Source organism: Gasterosteus aculeatus, chromosome 9 (genome assembly GCF_964276395.1).
Source record: "Gasterosteus aculeatus chromosome 9, fGasAcu3.hap1.1, whole genome shotgun sequence".
NCBI classification, from domain to species: domain Eukaryota; kingdom Metazoa; phylum Chordata; class Actinopteri; order Perciformes; family Gasterosteidae; genus Gasterosteus; species Gasterosteus aculeatus.
The window spans coordinates 22,389,555-22,409,270 of NC_135696.1; the positions used below are offsets into that span (position 1 = coordinate 22,389,555).

The 19,716-nt window shown below is 47.1% G+C and overlaps 2 protein-coding genes across 5 annotated transcripts; one reads left to right on the plus strand and one right to left on the minus strand.

The window, feature by feature from the left end:
- Positions 1-1,066: 1,066 nt before the first annotated feature.
- Positions 1,067-4,984, minus strand: ift27 (intraflagellar transport 27 homolog (Chlamydomonas)). Of its 2 annotated transcripts, none has more exons than XM_078079901.1 (7): positions 4,777-4,984; positions 3,848-3,927; positions 2,100-2,159; positions 1,945-2,004; positions 1,672-1,789; positions 1,415-1,524; positions 1,067-1,280 (listed from the first exon to the last, which is right to left on the minus strand). In XM_078079901.1, the coding sequence occupies exons 1-7, from the start codon at positions 4,808-4,810 to the stop codon at positions 1,176-1,178; spliced, it is 567 nt and encodes a 188-aa protein (XP_077936027.1). In that variant the 5' UTR covers positions 4,811-4,984; the 3' UTR covers positions 1,067-1,175. The 2 variants fall into 2 exon arrangements, with proteins under 2 accessions (XP_077936027.1, XP_077936026.1); XM_078079900.1 differs by having other exon boundaries at positions 1,945-2,019; positions 4,777-4,977.
- Positions 4,985-5,684: 700 nt separating this feature from the next.
- syngr1b (synaptogyrin 1b) lies at positions 5,685-19,024 on the plus strand. Of its 3 annotated transcripts, XM_078079899.1 has the most exons (5): positions 5,810-5,927; positions 5,959-6,115; positions 13,740-13,977; positions 15,126-15,271; positions 16,774-19,024. In XM_078079899.1, exons 2-5 carry the CDS (start codon positions 6,014-6,016, stop codon positions 16,999-17,001), a joined length of 714 nt encoding a protein of 237 aa, XP_077936025.1. In that variant the 5' UTR covers positions 5,810-5,927; positions 5,959-6,013; the 3' UTR covers positions 17,002-19,024. The 3 variants fall into 3 exon arrangements, with proteins under 3 accessions (XP_077936024.1, XP_077936025.1, XP_077936023.1); XM_078079898.1 differs by having other exon boundaries at positions 5,685-6,115; XM_078079897.1 differs by having other exon boundaries at positions 5,877-6,115; positions 15,759-19,024.
- Positions 19,025-19,716: the final 692 nt, after the last annotated feature.

Here is a 19,716-nt window from a genome sequence, read left to right on the forward strand (position 1 = left end):
CCTGATGTTACCTGCGGGTTGCCTGCAGGTTGCCTGCAGGTTGTCGCTTTGGCCGAAGGCGTCTTTATTGTAATGCGACCCGTGAACAGGAAGTGACCATATTTGGACTGAGGAGGACGTAAAGCTGTGTACGTTCCCGGCAGAGACCTGTCAATCAGTGTGTAGCCCCGCCCTAAAGCGCCCCCTGCTTCATGGTCTGTTTGACTCTACATGGACGATAGCAGAACATGTTGAGTTTACTAAATGAAATTAAATCCAAAGTGACTTACAATAAGTGCATTTCAACCATAAGGACACAAACTCAGAGCAAGAAACAAGAAAGTGCACAATCACCTCAATTTTCCTTGAACATGTGAAAGAAAATGACCGCTTTTAGATGCTAATGTAAAATAAAAAGGCGCAGACGGGAGCACAGCAGAACTGTGGGAACAGCTGCTGTGCTCCCCCTCACCTGCAATTAGACAGCTTTTTAGGTCAGGCACAGTTAGGGGCTATAGAACACACACACACACACACACACACACACACGAACAGTAGAGAGAGACGGCAGGGTCGAGGTCAAATCTATCAAATTACTCCATTAATATCAGTCAGTGTCCTTGTACAATCAGGGCATCATTTGTCGGTGTTGCCGAGGGGGAAGGCTGATTGGCAAAGTGCAAAGGATCATGGGAAGACAGAAAAATGAGGCGAAACAGGAGAGAGAGCGTGTGCTGGAGATCCCAAAGTGAAAAGGGAAGTGGAGATTCGATTACAGCGGCGCTGGTTCTTTTTGTCACATCTCAAAACGTTGTCTGCGTCTATCATTGAATCATTAGAGGAATGTTGGGGCGGGGTCACCCGCTGATTGACAGGTCTCACCCAGAGACATCAGGAGGGCGAAATATCTTTTTAACTTTGCATACATTTGTCAACAAACATCAGCTGTTGAAGCAAAGTGGCAGAAAATCAAACTGAGCGGCTGCGCGTCGTCAAGAGGACGGAGACGTCCTCCATCGCTATGACGACGAGCTGGAAGAATAAAACAGTGTTTCAATGGGAGACGCAGGGAAAGAAACTCCACGAGGAGAGAAAGACAACTTTATTCACGGCCCAGTAGTGTGTGTGTGTGTGTGTGTGTGTGTGTGTGTGTGTGTGTGTGTGTGTGTGTGTGTGTGTGGATCTGCAGAAAGGGTCTAGCCTGGACTCAGACTCTGGATGAGCTCGCAGCGTTCCTGATAGAGGGCGAGGAAGACCCGGGCTAAACTGAGGAGCGGCGCCTCACTGTTCTCCATCTCCTTCTGCCAGGGGACGAGAGACACAGACAGAGACAGAGACACAGAGACAGAGAGACAGAGAGACAGACCACAGATTAACTCTCTTTGTGCAAAAACATTAACACCCAAAGTCGACCTGACGGGAGAAACCGACTCACAGCTGACATCTCGTGGTACTCCAACCCGTGGCTCTGGGCCCATTCCTGGGCCGCGGAGGCCTGGACCTCCCGTCTGGTGGACAGGTCACACTTGTTGCCCACCAGGACCCCTGAGAGCAAATAAGACACACAAAGACGAGTCACCTGGTGCCTGTGGGTTAAAAGGAGAGTGGAGAGCCTCCTAACGGGGCAGTAATGACGCGATGGGAAATGAAGGCCGGCGGTCCGGCGCCTCGTTGCGAGTCGCAGGTCGGTACCTGGAAGGCGGAGCCCTCGGCAGCGGGATGCAACTCTCTCCATCCAGCGGCTGCAGCTTGTAAAGGACGTCTCACTGGTCAGGTCGAAGACCAGACACAGCAACGAAGGCTCACCCCACTGTGGACCGGTGGGGGCACATAGAGAGGGATGATTGACAGGTCTCCAAATGGACCAATAAGCAGGGGGTGGCGATGGCCGTAATCCAAGATGGCGTCACACCATCAATCCCCAAACCGACGCGAAAAGAACAAACTTAAGAGAAATAGTCTCACCATTTTCTCGCAGGCGTCCACTAGCGGCGGCTTCCCTGGAGAGTCGATGATGTAGAGCTCCTGGGGGGTTAAGATCTATTGAATTAAATGAACCCTAAGCCTAACCCCCCCCCCCCAACAAACAACATGGAGGACAAAGCAGACCAGAGACTCACCACGCTGTCGCTGGTCTCTGGGATGTGGACACATTTCATCAGAAGCTCCACCCCGGCTGTCTGACACACAAACACCAGCGTGTTGAGTGAGGACATCACACGTTAAAGACACCTGCCATCCGTGTAGAGAGAAGCTTCCCTCGTTTTAAATGTGGACTCAAAGAGAGAGCAGAGAAGACCAAATGAAACCGCCAAACTCGAGGTTTCGTAACCTCAAGAGTGGCGTCGCCGTGACAACGTCCCCCTTATACACCTGTTCTTATACGAAGAAGGAAATCAGACGATTTTGAATGAAATCTGGACCCTGGAAGTGTTCTGTGGTGGTTCGTTTGGGTTCGTTTGGATCCGTCCAGCGCGTCGCTCCGACGCTCGCTGAATCCCAATGAGGGGCCGTTAGCATCACATGAGGTTGGGATGCTGGGAGACATTTTCAAAGGAAGACGCCAGCAGAATGGCCGATGGCCGGCTACTCTGACAACGCCGTTCTTCTTCTTGCAGAGAACAACGCCGCAGATGGGCGTTTGTGGCGAGAACGATAAAACATAGAGTTTGGCGTAAAGCAAAGAGGTTCTAATGTCAGTCTGCAGATCAGAATATCAGATAATTCACACGTCTTCTTTATGAACACGCAGAAAGAGATGTCCAACGCTTCCTGCAGAAGAACGGCGTCCCACAGGTTCGCCCCGGCAGAACCCGGCTGCTGTTGATCCGGTTGTTGGTGTTATTGTGTGAATCTGAACTAACGTTAATACACAAAAGGGACACAATAACCAAAAGTAGATGAGCAGCTCCTGTGATGTGAAGCCAAATCACTGTTCTGGTGAAGAGAGCAGACAACAGAAAGGTCTGACGCAACCAAAGCTCTAAACATGACTTCAAACTCTTCATTTCTCTACAAGCCGAGAAGAACCTCCCACCTGTAAACATCACCGCTGTCTCTTCAAACTCATCAAACATTCCACGTAGGGGACGGTTGTGTCTTTAATGTATCACACAAGTAAAAAATGTCCTCCGGTACAAAGCGAGCAGACGGCTTTGGAAGGTATTTTAAGGGTTGCCTGGCAACAGCAGAGCGAGTGACCAGCAGCTTCAGTGGACACACACACACACACAGGTATATACACACACATATACAGATATACATACATGTATTCTTTTTTTATATTTTCCCACCGTGTAGTACAGATGTGACAAAAATAAAAAATGCAGCACTATTGCAACACTACTACTGAACTAGTAGTGTGTGTGTGTGTGTGTGTGTGTGTGTGTGTGTGTGTGTGTGTGTGTGTGTGTGTGTGTGTGTGTGTGTGTGTGTGTCCTGGTGGCGTTCCAGAAGCCTGCTGTATTAATTATTGACGTTCTTGTCGCCTCAGAACCCCCAGTACAGCTGACACAGTAAGAGTAGAGAAAACACACACACACACATACACACACACACACACCTGTTCTGGGCACAAACCAGCTACCGACCGGACCATGAACCCAGTTCATCCCGCTTCTATCACCGAGGGCTGAATGCTGGATAAATATTAATAATAATAATAATAATAATAAATATTGGTTTATATTATATATAGAAAGTTGGTTCTTTCTGCCATGATAATTCTTGCATGTTTTAACTCGTCTGCCATCATGGCTCTCTGCTATCTGCTGTCTGCTGGTCGCGGTCAACTTATTGATGAGTTCTGGTCCGGCGATCATGAGGCCAAACCAGCAGCATTCCTGCGCTCTGTCCGTGATGCGCTCACCATGCTGTAGTTCTTCTGGAAAAGGGTACCGTCACTGTGGAACATGTGGGAAAGGGCACTTTTCCCCACTGCAGCGTCCCCTACACACACACACACACACACACACACACACACACACACACACACACACACACACACACACACACACACACACACATTGGTGCTGGTTTAAAAGTACATGTATAAAAGTATCAGCAGCCAGCGTATTAAAGGTAAATGGACTCGTTCTGTGGTACCAGTGCTGTTAACTGGCAAATTACTAATATATATATATATATATTAGAAAAGACCATTATCATATAACTCTACCGCAGGTGGAGCTAGACACCTCAAATACACACACAAATAGAATTGTTTAATCTTTAAAATTGTATTTTACAAACTAATGATATGTGCTGTATGTAAAATAGCGGTCTGAATACTAACGAACAATTTCAGGTAGCAAAAACAGGTCGTGGAGTAAAATAAATGAATATTTCCCCTCTGAAATGAGGTAGAAAGAAAGTATAACGTTTCACAACGTAGAAAAAGAGAGTAATGTACCAGTAGCTCATAATTCTTCTCCAGTTAAGTACTTGATTTGATTTGTTTGACTTGTAATGTGGCCGCTGAGTGTATGTTTACAACAGCACTAGTTTGACCAAATCAATGATACTAGCAGGCTTTAACTAATGACAGCTGGGTCTAATAGAAGAATCATTTACCTAATACAAGATCTTGTGCGTATATTAAGTCATGAAAGTGCTCCTTAACCAATATTCTGGTTTCTGGAAATTAAATAGGATCCAGTGGTTGTGAAACTAAATAGTCCTCGCGGCGTTAGCTAGCAGAATGATGTGTTTTAGCGCTACGTTTGTTAGCTTTAGCTTTAGCCCTGGCGGCGTTAGCTAGCAGAAGGATGGACTAATGTTCCGTTTACTAAACCTTACCGACAAGCAGACATCTCGCCCTCAACTTCACCATGCTGCGGATGAGTAGCGGACACGGTCACAGTTGAATGATTGTGATGCTGATTATCGCTCTACATTACTTTCTTCTGTTAAATAGCTTCTTCCTTCTTGGACCTTGGCAACATAACGGAGAAAACACACAACACGTCTCTTAGCAACAAGCCACAGAGGCGTTTGATTGGTCGGTCTGAGCGCGACGCGCAGAGCACGGCCGCGCTCTCATTGGCTGGTTGTGAAGACGTAAGGACGAGCCGGTCACGAGGGTTTTTTACTCCCTCGTAAAGTCTGTCAGGCAGGCATTACTTAAAATGTGTATTAATTATTTACAACTGTGAAGAGATTAGCGATACAAAAACTACAACCGTGGCCTGATCGATGAATGAGTGAAGGGTGCTGCTCAGGTACAGCACGTGGAGGATGAGAAAAATAACTACCTTAAAGACCTTATGTGGGTAATACACAGCCCGGGTACCCAAAAGCAACGCCCGATGCTGCCACAAGGGGGCGGGCTTTCTTACCTTGGTGTCACAAATGACTAATTACATTGTGGATTTACATGTTTTTGTTAGTGTCTATTACGTTATTACACAACTTTCAAAGCATAAACCATGTATCATATAAATGAATGTCCTGAATAATCTTTTATCAATAAAACAAAATACAATATTAAAATATCGTGTTGTCGTTGAGTCAACTTTTTTCTTGCAAGAAGTGGAAAAATGTGAAGCGCGTGACTCCTTCAGCCCCTTGTGAGCCCTGGCGCGCCCCCCTCATAAACACGTGCGTGTGATCGCCATCATACGTTGCAGCCGGAGCGCTCCGTTCAAAGGCGTGACATTTGGAAGCGCGTTCACGTGATCGCCACCGGCTCCTGCGCCGAGAGAGAGAGAGAGAGAGAGAGAGAGAGAGAGAGAGAGAGAGAGAGAGAGAGAGAGCGCGCGCGTCATCAGAACACTGGCTTCCCCTGCAAGGATATGGGAAGAGGACGACAGTGAATTTAGAGGTTAAATCTACACGAGAAGACAGAACCAGGAGACTAAGCACCATCCAGAAGAAGGAGAAGGAGAAGAACAAGCAGCAGATTCACGGAAATTCTTTGTGTCGCCTCGAGGAGCCAAAGACCAGAGGAGGCTGTGCAGAAAGGAAGGAGGACCAGAGGAGGCTGTGCAGAAAGGAAGGAGGACCAGAGGAGGCTGTGCAGAAAGGAAGGAGGACGATGGAGGGGATGCAGGCATACGGAGCCGGGAAAGCCGGAGGAGCCTTCGACCCGGTAACCTTCTTCCGGCAGCCTCAGACTGTTCTTCGCATCGTGTCTTGGGTGAGAAACAAGAATATATATCAACACTTGTATGTATAAAATGAAATAGGATTTAGTTGTACTCTTTGCCGGCTTATAAATAGCTTTATTATTTGAACTTTGCTGATGCAAAGAGTTTGGAAACCTTCTCTAGCTTTTGTCATTTTGTTTAGCTGTCTTATATTGTGTAACACATTTTAATATTTGCATTTTTAAGGCATTTTTGCTGGAGGCCCATAATGGGTCCTGATCTGTGTTTACATCATCACTGTCCTCATCCAGGATAATGAGTAATAACTGTAATTCGTATGTAATATGACCCGGATAAGGAATACAAAGGACTATGTATCGTTGTCTATTCAGCTCTGCATCTGTTTTAGTTTAGTGTCTGTGGTTTAAAATCGTATTGGAGGTTGGAGATCAGTGAGTTGTGTTTCCTACGTCTGATACTTCATCACCTTTTTAGGCTCCTCTTTATGGAACGTGTAAAGTTAGCTGGTGCTCGTGAAAAGCTCTCAGTCTTGTTTGCTTTTGCCTTTGTCCCGTTTTGGACTTTGGTTTCCCGTAGTGAGACACGGTGTGGAAATAGAAGGTCCTTCTTTGAAGCAGAAAGCAGTTCAGACGTTGGGATTGTTTCGTCTCTCCACATCTCAAAACAGCATTTCTTCCCTTCTTCAGCCTTTCCAGTGCTGAAAGGATAAAAATGCAGAAAAAGTTTGTGGACTGAGGTTCCAAAGCCTTAAAGTCCACCGTCGCCATCTCGTTTGTTTCTCTTAGCCGGAGAACAGGAAGTGACCGTGTGTGGACTGAGGAGAATAAGGCAAGAGGGAAGTTGGCTGCATTCAAATTGTCAAATGTTCTTCTGAAGGTTCCTCACGGGGTGAAAGGAAGCGAAGTAGTGGAAGCGGCGCCACGATAAGAGCTGTTGGAATTCTCTAATGAAGGAAAGGAGCCTCGATGCTTCCTTACTTAGCTCCTTTAGCACAGGAACCACTGGACCATTTACCATTTAATATTTAAATAGTGACAAATCATTGGGCCGTTCACGAGAAATAACGACCATGTGAGTAACCGTTAACTTAGCATTACTCATGTTGTATGTTGCAGCCTTGTTAATAAACAATACTTTGAACATTGTAGCGTTGGTGGCGTCGTTGGCGTCGGTGGCGTTGGTGGCGTTGGTGCCGTTGGTAGCGTTGGTGGCGTTGGTGGCGTCAGTGGCGTCGTTGGCGTTGCTTGTGTTGGTGGCGTTGCTGGCGTTGGTGGCGTTGCTGGCGTTGGAGGCGTTGCTGGCGTTGGTGGCGTTGCTGGCGTTGGCGGCGTTGCTGGCTTTGGTGGCGTTGGCGGCGTTGCTGGCGTTGCTGGGGTTGGCGGCGTTGCTGGCGTTGGTGGCGTTGGCGGCGTTGCTGGTGTTGCTGGCGTTGCTGGCGTTGCTGGCGTTGGTGGCGTTGGTGGCGTTGGTGGCGTTGGTGGCGTTAGCGGCGTTGCTGCCGTTGGTGGCGTTGGTGGCGTTGGCGGCGTTGCTGGCGTTGGTGGTGTTGCTGGCGTTGGTGGCGTTGGTGGCGTTGGTGGCGTTGGTGGCGTTGCTGGCATTGGTGGCGTTGGCGGCGTTGCTGGCGTTGGTTGCGTTGCTGGCGTTGCTGGCATTGGTGGTGTTGCTGGCGTTGCTGGCTTTGGTGGCGTTGGCGCCGTTGCTGGCGTTGGCGGCGTTGCTGGCGTTGGTGGCGTTGGCGGCGTTGCTGGCATTGGTGGTGTTGCTGGCGTTGCTGGTGTTGGTGGCGTTGCTGGCATTGGTGGCGTTGGCGGCGTTGCTGGCATTGGTGGTGTTGCTGGCGTTGCTGGCGTTGGTGGCGTTGCTGGTGTTGGTGGCGTTGCTGGCATTGGTGGCGTTGGCGGCGTTGCTGCCGTTGGTGGCGTTGGTGGCGTTGGCGGCGTTGCTGGCGTTGGTGGTGTTGCTGGCGTTGGTGGCGTTGCTGGCGTTGGTGGCGTTGGTGGCATTGGTGGCGTTGCCGGCGTTGCTGCCGTTGGTGGCATTGGTGGCGTTGGCGGCATTGCTGGCGTTGGTGGCATTGGTGGCGTTGCTGGCGTAGCTGGCGTTGGTGGTGTTGCTGGCGTTGGTGGTGTTGCTGGCGTTGGTGGTGTTGCTGGCGTTGGTGGTGTTGCTGGCGTTGGTGGCGTTGGTGGTGTTGCTGGCGTTGGTGGCGTTGAAGCCAATCAGCTTGAGATTCTTCGCCTGTTGTCACTGATGCTGTTGAATATAAAGGTCTAGAAACCACGTGGTACAAACTATAACCCTGCTGCCGTACGTTAGCATATATAACAGTGTAACAGTGTTTCGGGCAATCATGCTACAATGTTAGCGTAGCCTAGCGACAATCTAACCAAGCCCCATTCAGGAAAAGCAGTTTCTGCTTGGAGAAAAGTAAAAATAAAGACAGGAATTCAGTCTATTTACGGGCCAAAAAAAGCCAGACCTGCGTAGTGGAACATGAAGAAAATCCATATTTTCTTCATAATGAACATTAAATTATAGTCATAAATTTGTTGATGAATTCAACGTTGAGTGAGGTTGAGCTTCTCCCGGGGCCCGAGCTCGGGGACGGGGGGACGGGGGGACGGGGAGGACTCCCTGGGTTCCATGCGAGTCGCCTCGTTCACGCTGGCGTCGCCTCGGCATTAACCGGTCTCCATAGTAACAGCCGCAGCCGAGGTTGTTTTGTGTGCTGATACTTCAGTCTGCTGAGGACTGTGTGGGAGAAAATGACTGTGGGGGGGTTCCGTGTGTGTGTGTGTGTGTGTGTGTGTGTGTGTGTCCTGTATGTTTGTTGTGATGATGCACCACAGTTGGAGGATCTGGATCATTTTCTATATACAAAACAAATATAAGTTATTGGGTTATTTTTATGTATTTGATGGATCTTATAATGCACCGTACGTAAAAGAATAATAACATTAAACTTAACTATTTTCATCTTAAGCGCCTGCTTACTCTGCAACAAAGGCGCCGCTGTTGAAGGTTTTAAAGTGACCTGGTGACCTGGTGACCTGGTGACCCTCCCAGAGAACATTCCGGTCGGCTCGGCGTGAACGAGGAGCTCTGCCGCTCTCGTCTCAGTGTCTGAACGTCACAATTCACACGTAGAAGCTTCCTTAATTTGCGTGTTGGGACATAAAACCCTTTGTTTGCACAAGTCATGTTGTGATCACGTGTTTGTTTGGATGTGAACTAAATATTTGACCACATTAACAAATGAGCCAAGAATCTCTTCGGGGGGGTTAATACATCCTGCATTTAGCTGGTTGGTTTTTAGCATCTTCTTAATGTCATTAAATGACTCCTCTCCACGTCTTAATATTACTCTTGCTTTGGTTTAATTGAGTCCTGGGCTGTTCTCATCCTGCATTCGTAGCATCGTAGCGTTCGTAGCGTTCGTAGTATCGTAGCATTCGTGGTGTTCGTAGCATTCGTAGCGTTCGTAGCATCGTAGCGTTCGTAGCATTCGTAGCATCGTAGTGTTCGTAGCATTCGTAGCGTTCGTAGTATCGTAGCATTCGTAGGGACACCTAAAGGGTAACTGGTACACGTTTTCTTTGCTATTTCTGGTACTGGATTGGTCGTGTCTTTAAATACTCAGTAGGCGGTCGTGTGGAGACAAGGAGCATCAATGGAAACAGAGCCGGGATGTAAAGAACAGACAAAACATTAACATTTAGGAATATTTATAATGTATATTTTAAGGCTTTTTTTACTTGTTTTCTGGATTCGTCCGATTAATCGCCTCCCAAATTCAGACAGCGAGGGGACCGGTGTGTGTGTGTGTGAGTGTGTGTGGGTGTGTGTGTGTGTGTGAGTGTGTGTGGGTGTGAGTGTGTGTGGGTGTGAGTGTGTGTGTGTGTGTGTGTGTGTGAGTGTGTGTGTGAGTGTGTGTGTGTGTGAGTGTGTGTGTGTGTGTGGATACGAGTGTCCCGTTCGGTGCTGCAGTGACTCTCCTTGAGTCGTACAGTGACGAGGTCTCTCTCTCTCTCTCTCTCTCTCTCTCTCTCTCTCATTACATTAGCAGCTGCTGCCATGGCAACGGCAGCAATCAGGTATCCAACCCTCATCCAGCAGACAACAAGCCCAGACACACACACACACACACACACAGTAGATGACGTCCTCTTTTACCAGATTCAAAATGTCTGGTTGAAGTATTTCCTCTAAAGACTAAAAGCTCCAAATGTACCAACTTACATGGATGAAATGTGAAAATATGTCGTGACTCTAAACATTGTTATTTGCAACTTATAGCCACAAACTCAGGTACTATTTCCAGAATGATTAGAAACAAATACTCTCAACCTCTGGTTTGATGAGGTGTAATAACAGTAAATATAAATGACTCACCGTTGCAGTGTTTTTAGTTTTGTGTGTGTGTGTGTGTGTGTGTGTGTGTGTGTGTGTGTGTGTGTGTTGATATGATCGATTGTCTTTCCAATGGATCCAAAGGACCTTTCAGCAGCTTTAAATCTCATCAAGAACTCCAGAAAGTTCTTCTAGACTAGTGACACTGTGAACAACCAATCAGTGTTTAGACAACCTGGAGGAGGAGCTACGAGTGTTAGCAGCACCGCTAACGGCTAACGGCTAACGGCTAGCCAACGGAGGTTCTTCAGTTACTTTGTGATGCGAATAAAATTGATAATATTTTATTTGAACTGTTACTATTAGACTTTTAGAACAACAAAGTAAAAGTATAATCTTATGTTTGATGACGCGTCTCTTTATGTGTTAATATCGGTCATCAATCTCTTATATTTGCTCCCTTTTTCTGATGTGATCCGAAGTTTTAAGACCTGTTGCACCGCGAATCGATGGAGAAGAGGAAGTCTGTGCATTCCAAGTGTTTTGAAGCAACACAACAATTCACGAGTTCAAACAAACACACACACACACACACACACACACACACACACACACACACATAGACGCTCTTCATGTCTCAAATCAACATACCTAGTGTGCAAATATGAAACGACCCTCTGCTGGTCACAAGATCAAGAAGCCCTCGTGGTGTCTCTCACAGTCACTGCTTTCATGTTCATGTGATCACCCCCCCACGCACACAGACACACACACACGCACACACACACACACACACACACACACACACACACACACGCACACACACACACCTACAGGAGAAAGGAGAGCTCATCACATGCTCCACTCTCATCCCGACCAACTGGAAAGATTTAAATCATATTTTATTCACATTTATAAAGGAAAACATTTGTGTTTTTGAGATAATTAAGCTATAAGCACTAAATTAACTTTATGACAACAATAATGTTTTGTAGAAAGCATCTCAATTCATTCATCTCCTACATCCTCTATGATGTCATAGCACCAAAGTTCCCCCCCAGAGCATGTTGATGGACTGGGGGGGGAACCGGGGAGAACCCCCATGACACGGGGAGAACATGCTGGAGATCTTCTCCTCAAAGTGAACCTGTAGCATTCAGACTTCGTTCTTCCACATCGTGAGAAAAAGACCCGAACGAGAAGATAAAACGATCTGAGGCGTAGAAAAGGGTTTGTGACGCCGTGTGACTTTGTGTCTTCTGACCTGATTCTGAGAGCATGTGAAGCGCCGGACAAACGGGCGTGTGTGTCTGATGCCCCCCATGACTACGCGTGTGTGTGTGTGTGCGTGTGTGTGTGTGTCTGTGTGTGTGTGTGTGTGTGTGTGTGTGTGTGTCTGTGTGTGTGTGTGTGTCCAAGCGCGCTCGTTTAGACTGGAGACGAGGGGGGGGGCGAGGGGGGAGGAGACGAGGGGGGAGGGGTGATGCAGTCGTGGGCTAAAAATAACTGCCCCCCCCCCCCCCCCCCCCCCATCTTGTCATCATGTCTTCCTTCATGAAAACGGCTGCCGGTAGATGAAGAGGGTGTTAGAGACGATGCTGGCTGCCCCCCTCCACTCAAACACAGTAGGAGGGAGGGAGGGAGGGAGGGAAAAAGGGAGGAAAAGGAGGAGGGACCAGAGGGTTTGCACGCCGGCTCCTGATTCCTCTAACAGCCCATAATATGCTGAGGGTCCCGGGTCCCGTCCTGCTGGGACGCGTGTGCAGTCTGAAGCCGTGTCTCATTCGGGTCCCGGGTCCCGTCCTGCTGGGACATGTGTGCAGTCTGAAGCCGTGTCTCATTCGGGTCCCGTCCTGCTGGGACGCGTGTGCAGTCTGTCCCGTCCTGCTGGGACGCGTGTGCAGTCTGAAGCCGTGTCTCATTCGGTCGGCTGCATCCTCAGGAGGACCTGGATGTCTGGTCCACGTGGGCCGCATCGTCTGACCCCCAGCGGTCTCTGAGAGGAGACGTCCGTCCTGCGCGGACGTCCTGTTTGCGTCACCGTCTTTACCTCCACTGCCCCGTTGCCTGGCAACCTGCTGCACAGTAATAGTCTCTAAACCTAAAAAGTAATGCTCCACCTCCACAGCATGAAGAAGTTCAGGCTGAGTGAAGAACATTTTAACTTCATTCAAGTTAAATTCAAATCGTTTAAGCCCTGAAAGAGTAATATTTTAATCTTAAAACAGAGTCAATCAGTCAATAAAACCACAGCAGCAAACACATTTGGTAAGTTGCTTCCACAGCTATTTTATTTTTATTTGCAAATACGAGCTCATTTTAACTGTAACTTTTATTACACATATTATATTACAGAATATGTTCACGCGACAGAAGTGATGTGATGTTTTTTTTAATAATCCTACCCTCACCTCACCGGCACCAGAACATTATGTTGTTTAGTACAGTAATAAACGCCAACTTTAGTTGTAAAGTTAAGAAACTAAAAATAGGATGAATAGTAAAGCACCGAAATTCCAAAACACAGAAATGGTGAATTAAAGCAACCAGAAAAGTCTTTAATCTGGAGTTAAAGGAGCTGAGGGACGCAGCAGACCTGCAGCTTTCTGGGACTTTGCTCCAGAACTGTGGAGCAGAAGATCTGAAGCAGGCGGCCGGCGGGTCGGTGACGGTTCATCAGCTGTCAGATCAGAGATGTACTTTCAAACCATTCACAGCTTCCAACCCCCATAAGTTAATGAGACGTCACCATGACGACGTCCGCCTCTCAAACCGCCTCCTGCCTCTCTGACCTCCTGCTGCCGTTCTGTCCTCGCCGTCATAACGCCGTCCCTCTGCCTGTTATTACAATAGTCCTGATTGACAGCCGCTCTTCCCTTTGTGGGCGTGCACATGGACACACACAGCTGGGTAAACTACCCTCACACACACACACACACACACACACAGAGGTGTCCCCGTCTGCTTCCTGTCTCCTGCAGGCCGAGGAGGAAAGAGGACAGAGAGTTTTTCTGCATGTCGTACTTTTTGATATCAAACGTTTGAAAAGGGTTTTGCGTGAAAAAGCCACGAGACTTAAAAGAGGTTTTAATCTGTAAATAGGGAATTTAAAAAAATGCTACACACCATAAAATAATGATTGTTAACTTTTTTTTTTAATTGAGCTTCAGCTCCAGGGCAGAAAAAAGCAGTGAAGCCGGACCTGGATCCGAGATCCATCCACACTGCGTCCTGTTTATCAAAGGTCTCTCCACAGGTTTCCGACAGCGACTTGATGTTCTCCTCTCGCCTCCTCTTCAGCTCTTCTCCATCGTGATCTTCGGCTGCATCGCCAACGAGGGCTACATCAACCGCCCAGAGGAGCCGGAGGAGTTCTGCATCTTCAACCGCAACCAGAACGCCTGTAACTACGGCGTCTTCATGGGCTCCATGGCCTTCCTCTGCTGCGTGGCCTTCTTGGCTCTGGACGTCTACTTCCCCCAAATCAGCAGCGTCAAAGACCGCAAGAAGGCCGTGCTGGCGGATGTCGGCTTGTCAGGTAAATTAATATTTAGATATTTTTCTTTGCGTTTCATGTCAGTTCAAATCCACACTGGGCTCTGATATAATAACCACGTAAACTTCAGACAAATACCATGAAAAAGATCATTTCAAGCTCATTAAGTTCAAAACGCTCAGGAGCCTTTGAAGCCCAAACCTCATGAGTTAAAGCTGCATTCTGTGTGGTGACCAGCAGGGGGCGACTCCTCTGCTCCCATAGACGTCTATGAGGAAATGACTCTACTTCTCTGTAGTGACCAGCAGGGGGCGACTCCTCTGCTCCCATAGACGTCTATGAGGAAATGACTCTACTTCTCTGTAGTGACCAGCAGGGGGCAACTCCTCTGCTCCCATAGACGTCTATGAGGAAATGACTCTACTTCTCTGTAGTGACCAGCAGGGGGCGACTCCTCTGCTCCCATAGACGTCTATGAGGAAATGACTCTACTTCTCTGTAGTGACCAGCAGGGGGCGACTCCTCTGCTCCCATAGACGTCTATGAGGAAATGACTCTACTTCTCTGTTGTGACCAGCAGGGGGCGACTCCTCTGCTCCCATAGACGTCTATGAGGAAATGACTCTACTTCTCTGTAGTGACCAGCAGGGGGCGACTCCTCTGCTCCCATAGACGTCTATGAGGAAATGACTCAACTTCTCTCTTGATTTATTTCCTCAGTAAACATGAAGTTTATGGTCTCAGTCTCTAGTTTCAAGTCTTCTTCAATACAGCATGATGTCCATTTAGAGCGGGGGTCTCTTGAGACCCCTGATATAGAGTCAGACTCTGATTGACAGGTCTTTAATAGACCATAAAGCAGGGGATGCTTTTGGGCGGGGCTACTTTGTGACATCCAGAGTCTCCACACTTTATATGATAAATATTAGAACGAGTGCCAGTTTTAAGATACATCAGCTTTTACTTCACCTTTTCCAATCTGGAGGTCGCCGCCCGACCGAGCCACCTTCTTCCCACCTTCTTCCCACCTTATTTCGTCTCACATGTAGCTGAAGACACGGCAGCATTTGTGATCTTCTCATTTGAAGGCCTTGCACACAGGTATAGGTGACCAACCCTGTCCAAGGGTTCTCGCAGAGTTCCTTCGTTACATCCCGTTGCACCTTCTCTCTCTCTCTCTCTCTGCACAGCGTTCTGGTCCTTCATGTGGTTCGTGGGTTTCTGTCTCCTGGCCAATCAGTGGCAGGTGAGCAAGCTGGAGGACAACCCCCTGAAGGAGGGAGGGGACGCTGCCCGGGCAGCCATCACCTTCTCCTTCTTCTCCATCTTCACCTGGGTAAGGTCCCTCAAAGTCAGGAGCCCCCAAGGGGCATCACCTGGAGCTGAGAATGGTTCTTCAGAGGGATGCCATGGAGTAACACTTTCTGGTTCCAGAAAGAACCTTTCAGACCACAGATCTCTGAAGAACCGTTTCCTTAAATGGTTCTTTGAAGGACCCACAAAGGTACCTCAAAGAACCTTCAAAAATAACTATCCTATCAGGCACCTTTGTGGGTTCTTTAAAGAACCCTGGTCTGAAAGGTTCTTCCTTAAATAACTGCTAATTGAAGGTTCTTGAATTCCTTTTCTGGCTCTTTAAAACCTGAAGCATTTTCTCAAACGTTTCTTGAAAGACAAACGCCTGCAGATGTTCAGCGCTTTACTGAGATACAGACATCCGGCAGATAAAAGGTTTTTTTTCTTGGGTGTTGGTTCTTTGCCTGTTAGAGAACCATCGTGTTACTGTCTGGTACCCGTTATCTCACCTGCTGCCGTTCCTGCAGGGCACTCAGACCCTCCTCTCCATGGAGAAGTTAAAGAACGTGTCATTCGAAGAGGAATACACCAAGCTGTTCCCCCCCGAGCCCCAACCGCCCCCCGTCTGAGCCCCGTTAAAGAGCCGATCTTCATCTCCACTGTGCTTGTGGAACACAGTGGTTTTGTTCAGTGACTTTGTTTGAATTCTTGCTGCTTCTCGTTTGAGGACAAAAAGATTCCCAGTTGCTGATTCTTCACTACAGAGACACACTTATTCAGACTGTTTTCATCTCCACCAACACGTCCCTGAACGCCACACAGCGGCCCTCTGGCCTTAGAAGGTCCGTCTGCTGTTTTCTAACAGTGACTTTAAGTGGACGTTTGATTTTTTCTTACAGTGGCCTGCAGAATTAATGTCACCATTTAGTAAAAACATGTCTTTATTGTTGATCCTCATGTCCTTCTACTCGAAACATTCACAGAAATCGGCCTGAATCCACAATACATTTAATGCCTGTAATTCAGTGAAATATATTCGTTAAGAATTGAATGTTTCCTTGAGTTGTGAAGGTTAGATGTCTGAATATGAATGAAGGATCATGAGGATAAATAATGTCTCCTCTTACTTACAGGTGCTAATACTCTTGGATGTGTATCTTAGTTCACGTTCATGAATGTTGTTGTAATACATTCTTAGAACATCTTTCACGGTTTTATTTTATCACCAAACTAGAAGTGAAGAAGCCCAAACGGTTTGAGAAGGTCTCCTCTGCCAACGCACGCCGCCTTCTATTGTTCTGTGGACAGAAAATGAGCTTTTTCGTGTTTCCCAGCGTCAATAAAGCACACGGACTCTTTTGAATTCCTTCATCCCGCGCTGACGTTTCTCATCAGAATAATGACGTCGCCCTTTTTCTAACGCAAACTAATACGCTCCAAACCCGACTAATCCAATTTTCCTCTCTTTGTCCTTCCTCCCTGCTCTAACACCTCCTCCACCTCTGCATCCTCCATCCTTTCCTCCTCCGACCCCCCCCCCAGGCGGGCCAGTCCTTCCTGGGCTTCCAGAGGTACAAGCTGGGGGCCGACTCGGCCCTCTTCTCCCAGGAGTACACGGACCCCAGCCAGGACGTAGCCGGGGCCCCTTACACCTCCTTCGGTGGGGACGACCCGGAGAGCCCCGTGGGAGGAGGGGGGGCCGGGGGGGGGCAGGCCAACGGCGATGAGGCCTTTGACGGCACCGGCGGCTATCAGCGGCAGGACTACTGACGGGGTGGGGTGAAATACACTGGGGGGGCTGTGTTGATCCGGGGGGGGGGGGGGGGGGGCGGTTCTGACCCATAAGTGGAGACACAACAGGCAACGATTTAGAGACTTCGCTCTATTTTTATCTTAAGTAGCTTTCAGACGAAAGGAAAGAAAAGATTTATTTTATTACTTTGTAGATTACAAAATGACTCATTCGCATATTCAAACAATATTTAAGAAAAACCTTTAATACAAAAAACTGGTAAACGACTCCAGTTACATGTGCTTCCTCCACAAGGAATATACAAAGAAAATAAGAAAAGGGAATATATATAAGAATAGAAACGAAAAATGCAAGTATTTAACAACTATACCATGAAGATATATTCAATGAGTAAATAGAGAAGCCGTTCCTGGTCCTGGTGGTCCTGGCATACAGGACTCTGTAGCGCCCCCCCCAGGTTGCGTCCAGGATGTGATGGTCTGCAGAGATCTTTGATGATACGTGATAATTCTAAGTTATTTTTTTATCCCATTCACCTGTCGTGTCTCCTCTTGGTCAGCGGAGGGGGGGGCAAAAGCATCAGTCGATGGAGTCGGTTTCTTTTTGGGGGACAGGAAGGGGGGGGGGTGGAGGTCAAGGGTCACCTTCATCGTCTGCTGCCGGTCTGCAAGATGTCTGCGATCCGTGTTAGTAGAAACACACACACACACACACACACACACACACACACACACACACACACACAAACGCACACACAACATTCAAGCACACAGCTTAAGGGGTGATGAAGCCCAAAAAGGTGCGTTACATGGAAACGGGGCACATTTAACAAATAATCCCCTTAGAGGTGTGTTTAACTTTGGGTATGTGATTACAATGCGTGTGTGTTTGTTTGTGTCAACCTGCTTTTCCCTTCTCATTTGTGCCCTTCGTGCCGTCTGCCAGGCAAATTCTGATAAACGTACCAGACGTGTGTCGCAACTTCGCTTATTACTTCTTAATTGCAGCGTTAAATTGTGGGTTTTGTCCTTAAAGAGTGACTAAATTCCAGAGTTTTCTCTGGAAATTGACAAAAACAATGTGGTAAACATTTTGCCAGGTGGGGCGGGCTAGCCGCTGTCGCTACAGAGCTTTAGCTTGTTGATTAACAATAAGTCCCTTTAAACAACCGGGGATCAAAGTCGTTCAACTTTACTCATTTAACAGCTAAGTTGTTGGCTACGTAGCTTTCGCTAATGCTAATTGTTAGCATGCAGACCATTGCTATGATTATGGTTTGATAAGAGTCCCTGCTATAAAGGACCCGTTATCGTGACAAACCACCAATGTAAACAATTTTGGAAGGTGTGCTAGCTCTTTGTATGTAGATTAGCATCTAGATTAGCATCTTTAGCATGTGTTTGGGAGGGTAGTTACTCTTTCAGTTGATTAAAACCCTGAATAAAACTTTTGGCAAATTATCTTAATCAGCAGATCCACAAACAGCTTTTTTTTAATGAATGAATAAAAGGTTTCCACTTTATTTTAATACAAATCTACAGACAGGAAACCCCCTGAGTAGTAACCAACATTGCTTAAGTACATCTCTCTCTATAAATAAATGTAAATCTATAATGCAGTATATTATATTGTCTAAAAAAACTAGATTATGTTTTTTAGGGCATTATGCTAATTCTGTATAAAAAAGAAAATACAAAAGAAGATCTATGTTTGTGTGTTTGTGTGTTCAGATATATGACGAGGTCATCGACGCTCCACCGTCACGTCGCTTTCTGGCTGAGGAGAGTTTTTTATTTTTTAACTGTTAAAAAGAAACCCAAAAATGATAAAACGGCAACAAATAATGTGACCAAATTATGAAGGTATATGTGCGCAAATGTGTACTTTACAATGTGCGACCATGTAGACGTGTTAATGTGTGATGTTCCTTCGTGAAATCTGTCAGGAGGTTAGATAGAAGAAAATGTACGTGTGAAAATGTACGTTTTTGTTGTGTTTTGATTTTAACCAATAAAAATAAAGAAAACACCGTTAATAAAATGAATGGTTTGGTATTTGTTGGATTCCTTCATGTCTTCTGTGGATTTAATGGGTTCCCAGAGGAATAAGTGTAATAAGTCACATTAAATATAATTTGTAAAAAATCAATAGGGTTTTTACACAAAATACCGACATGAATTATAAAACTACCCTGCCAGATTAAAATTGAAAAGATATAAATACTTCAGCTCCTCCTTTTATGTACACAATAGCTAACGTGAGCCTAGATTGTGCAGCTAACGGGTCAACTAACGGGTCAGCTAATAGGTCAGCTAACGGGTCAGCTAACAGGTCAGCTAACGGGTCAGCTAACGGGTCAGCTAACAGGTCAGCTAACGGGTCAGCTAACAGGTCAGCTAACAGGTCAGCTAATAGGTCAGCTAATAGGTCAGGTGGACTGAAGCCAGCAGCCACGAGAGAGGAGAGAGGTGAGAGGGAGGAGGGAGAGGAGAGAGGATAGAGGGAGGAGGGAGAGGAGAGAGGATAGAGGGAGGAGAGAGAGGAGAGAGGTGAGAGGGAGGAGGGAGAGGAGAGAGGATAGAGGGAGGAGGGAGAGGAGAGAGGATAGAGGGAGGAGAGAGAGGAGAGAGGTGAGAGGGAGGAGGGAGAGGAGAGAGGATAGAGAGAGGAGAGAGATTTGATTTTTCAAGCATCTTCCCCACAAAGTAAAAGAAACCATTACGATGGTGCCA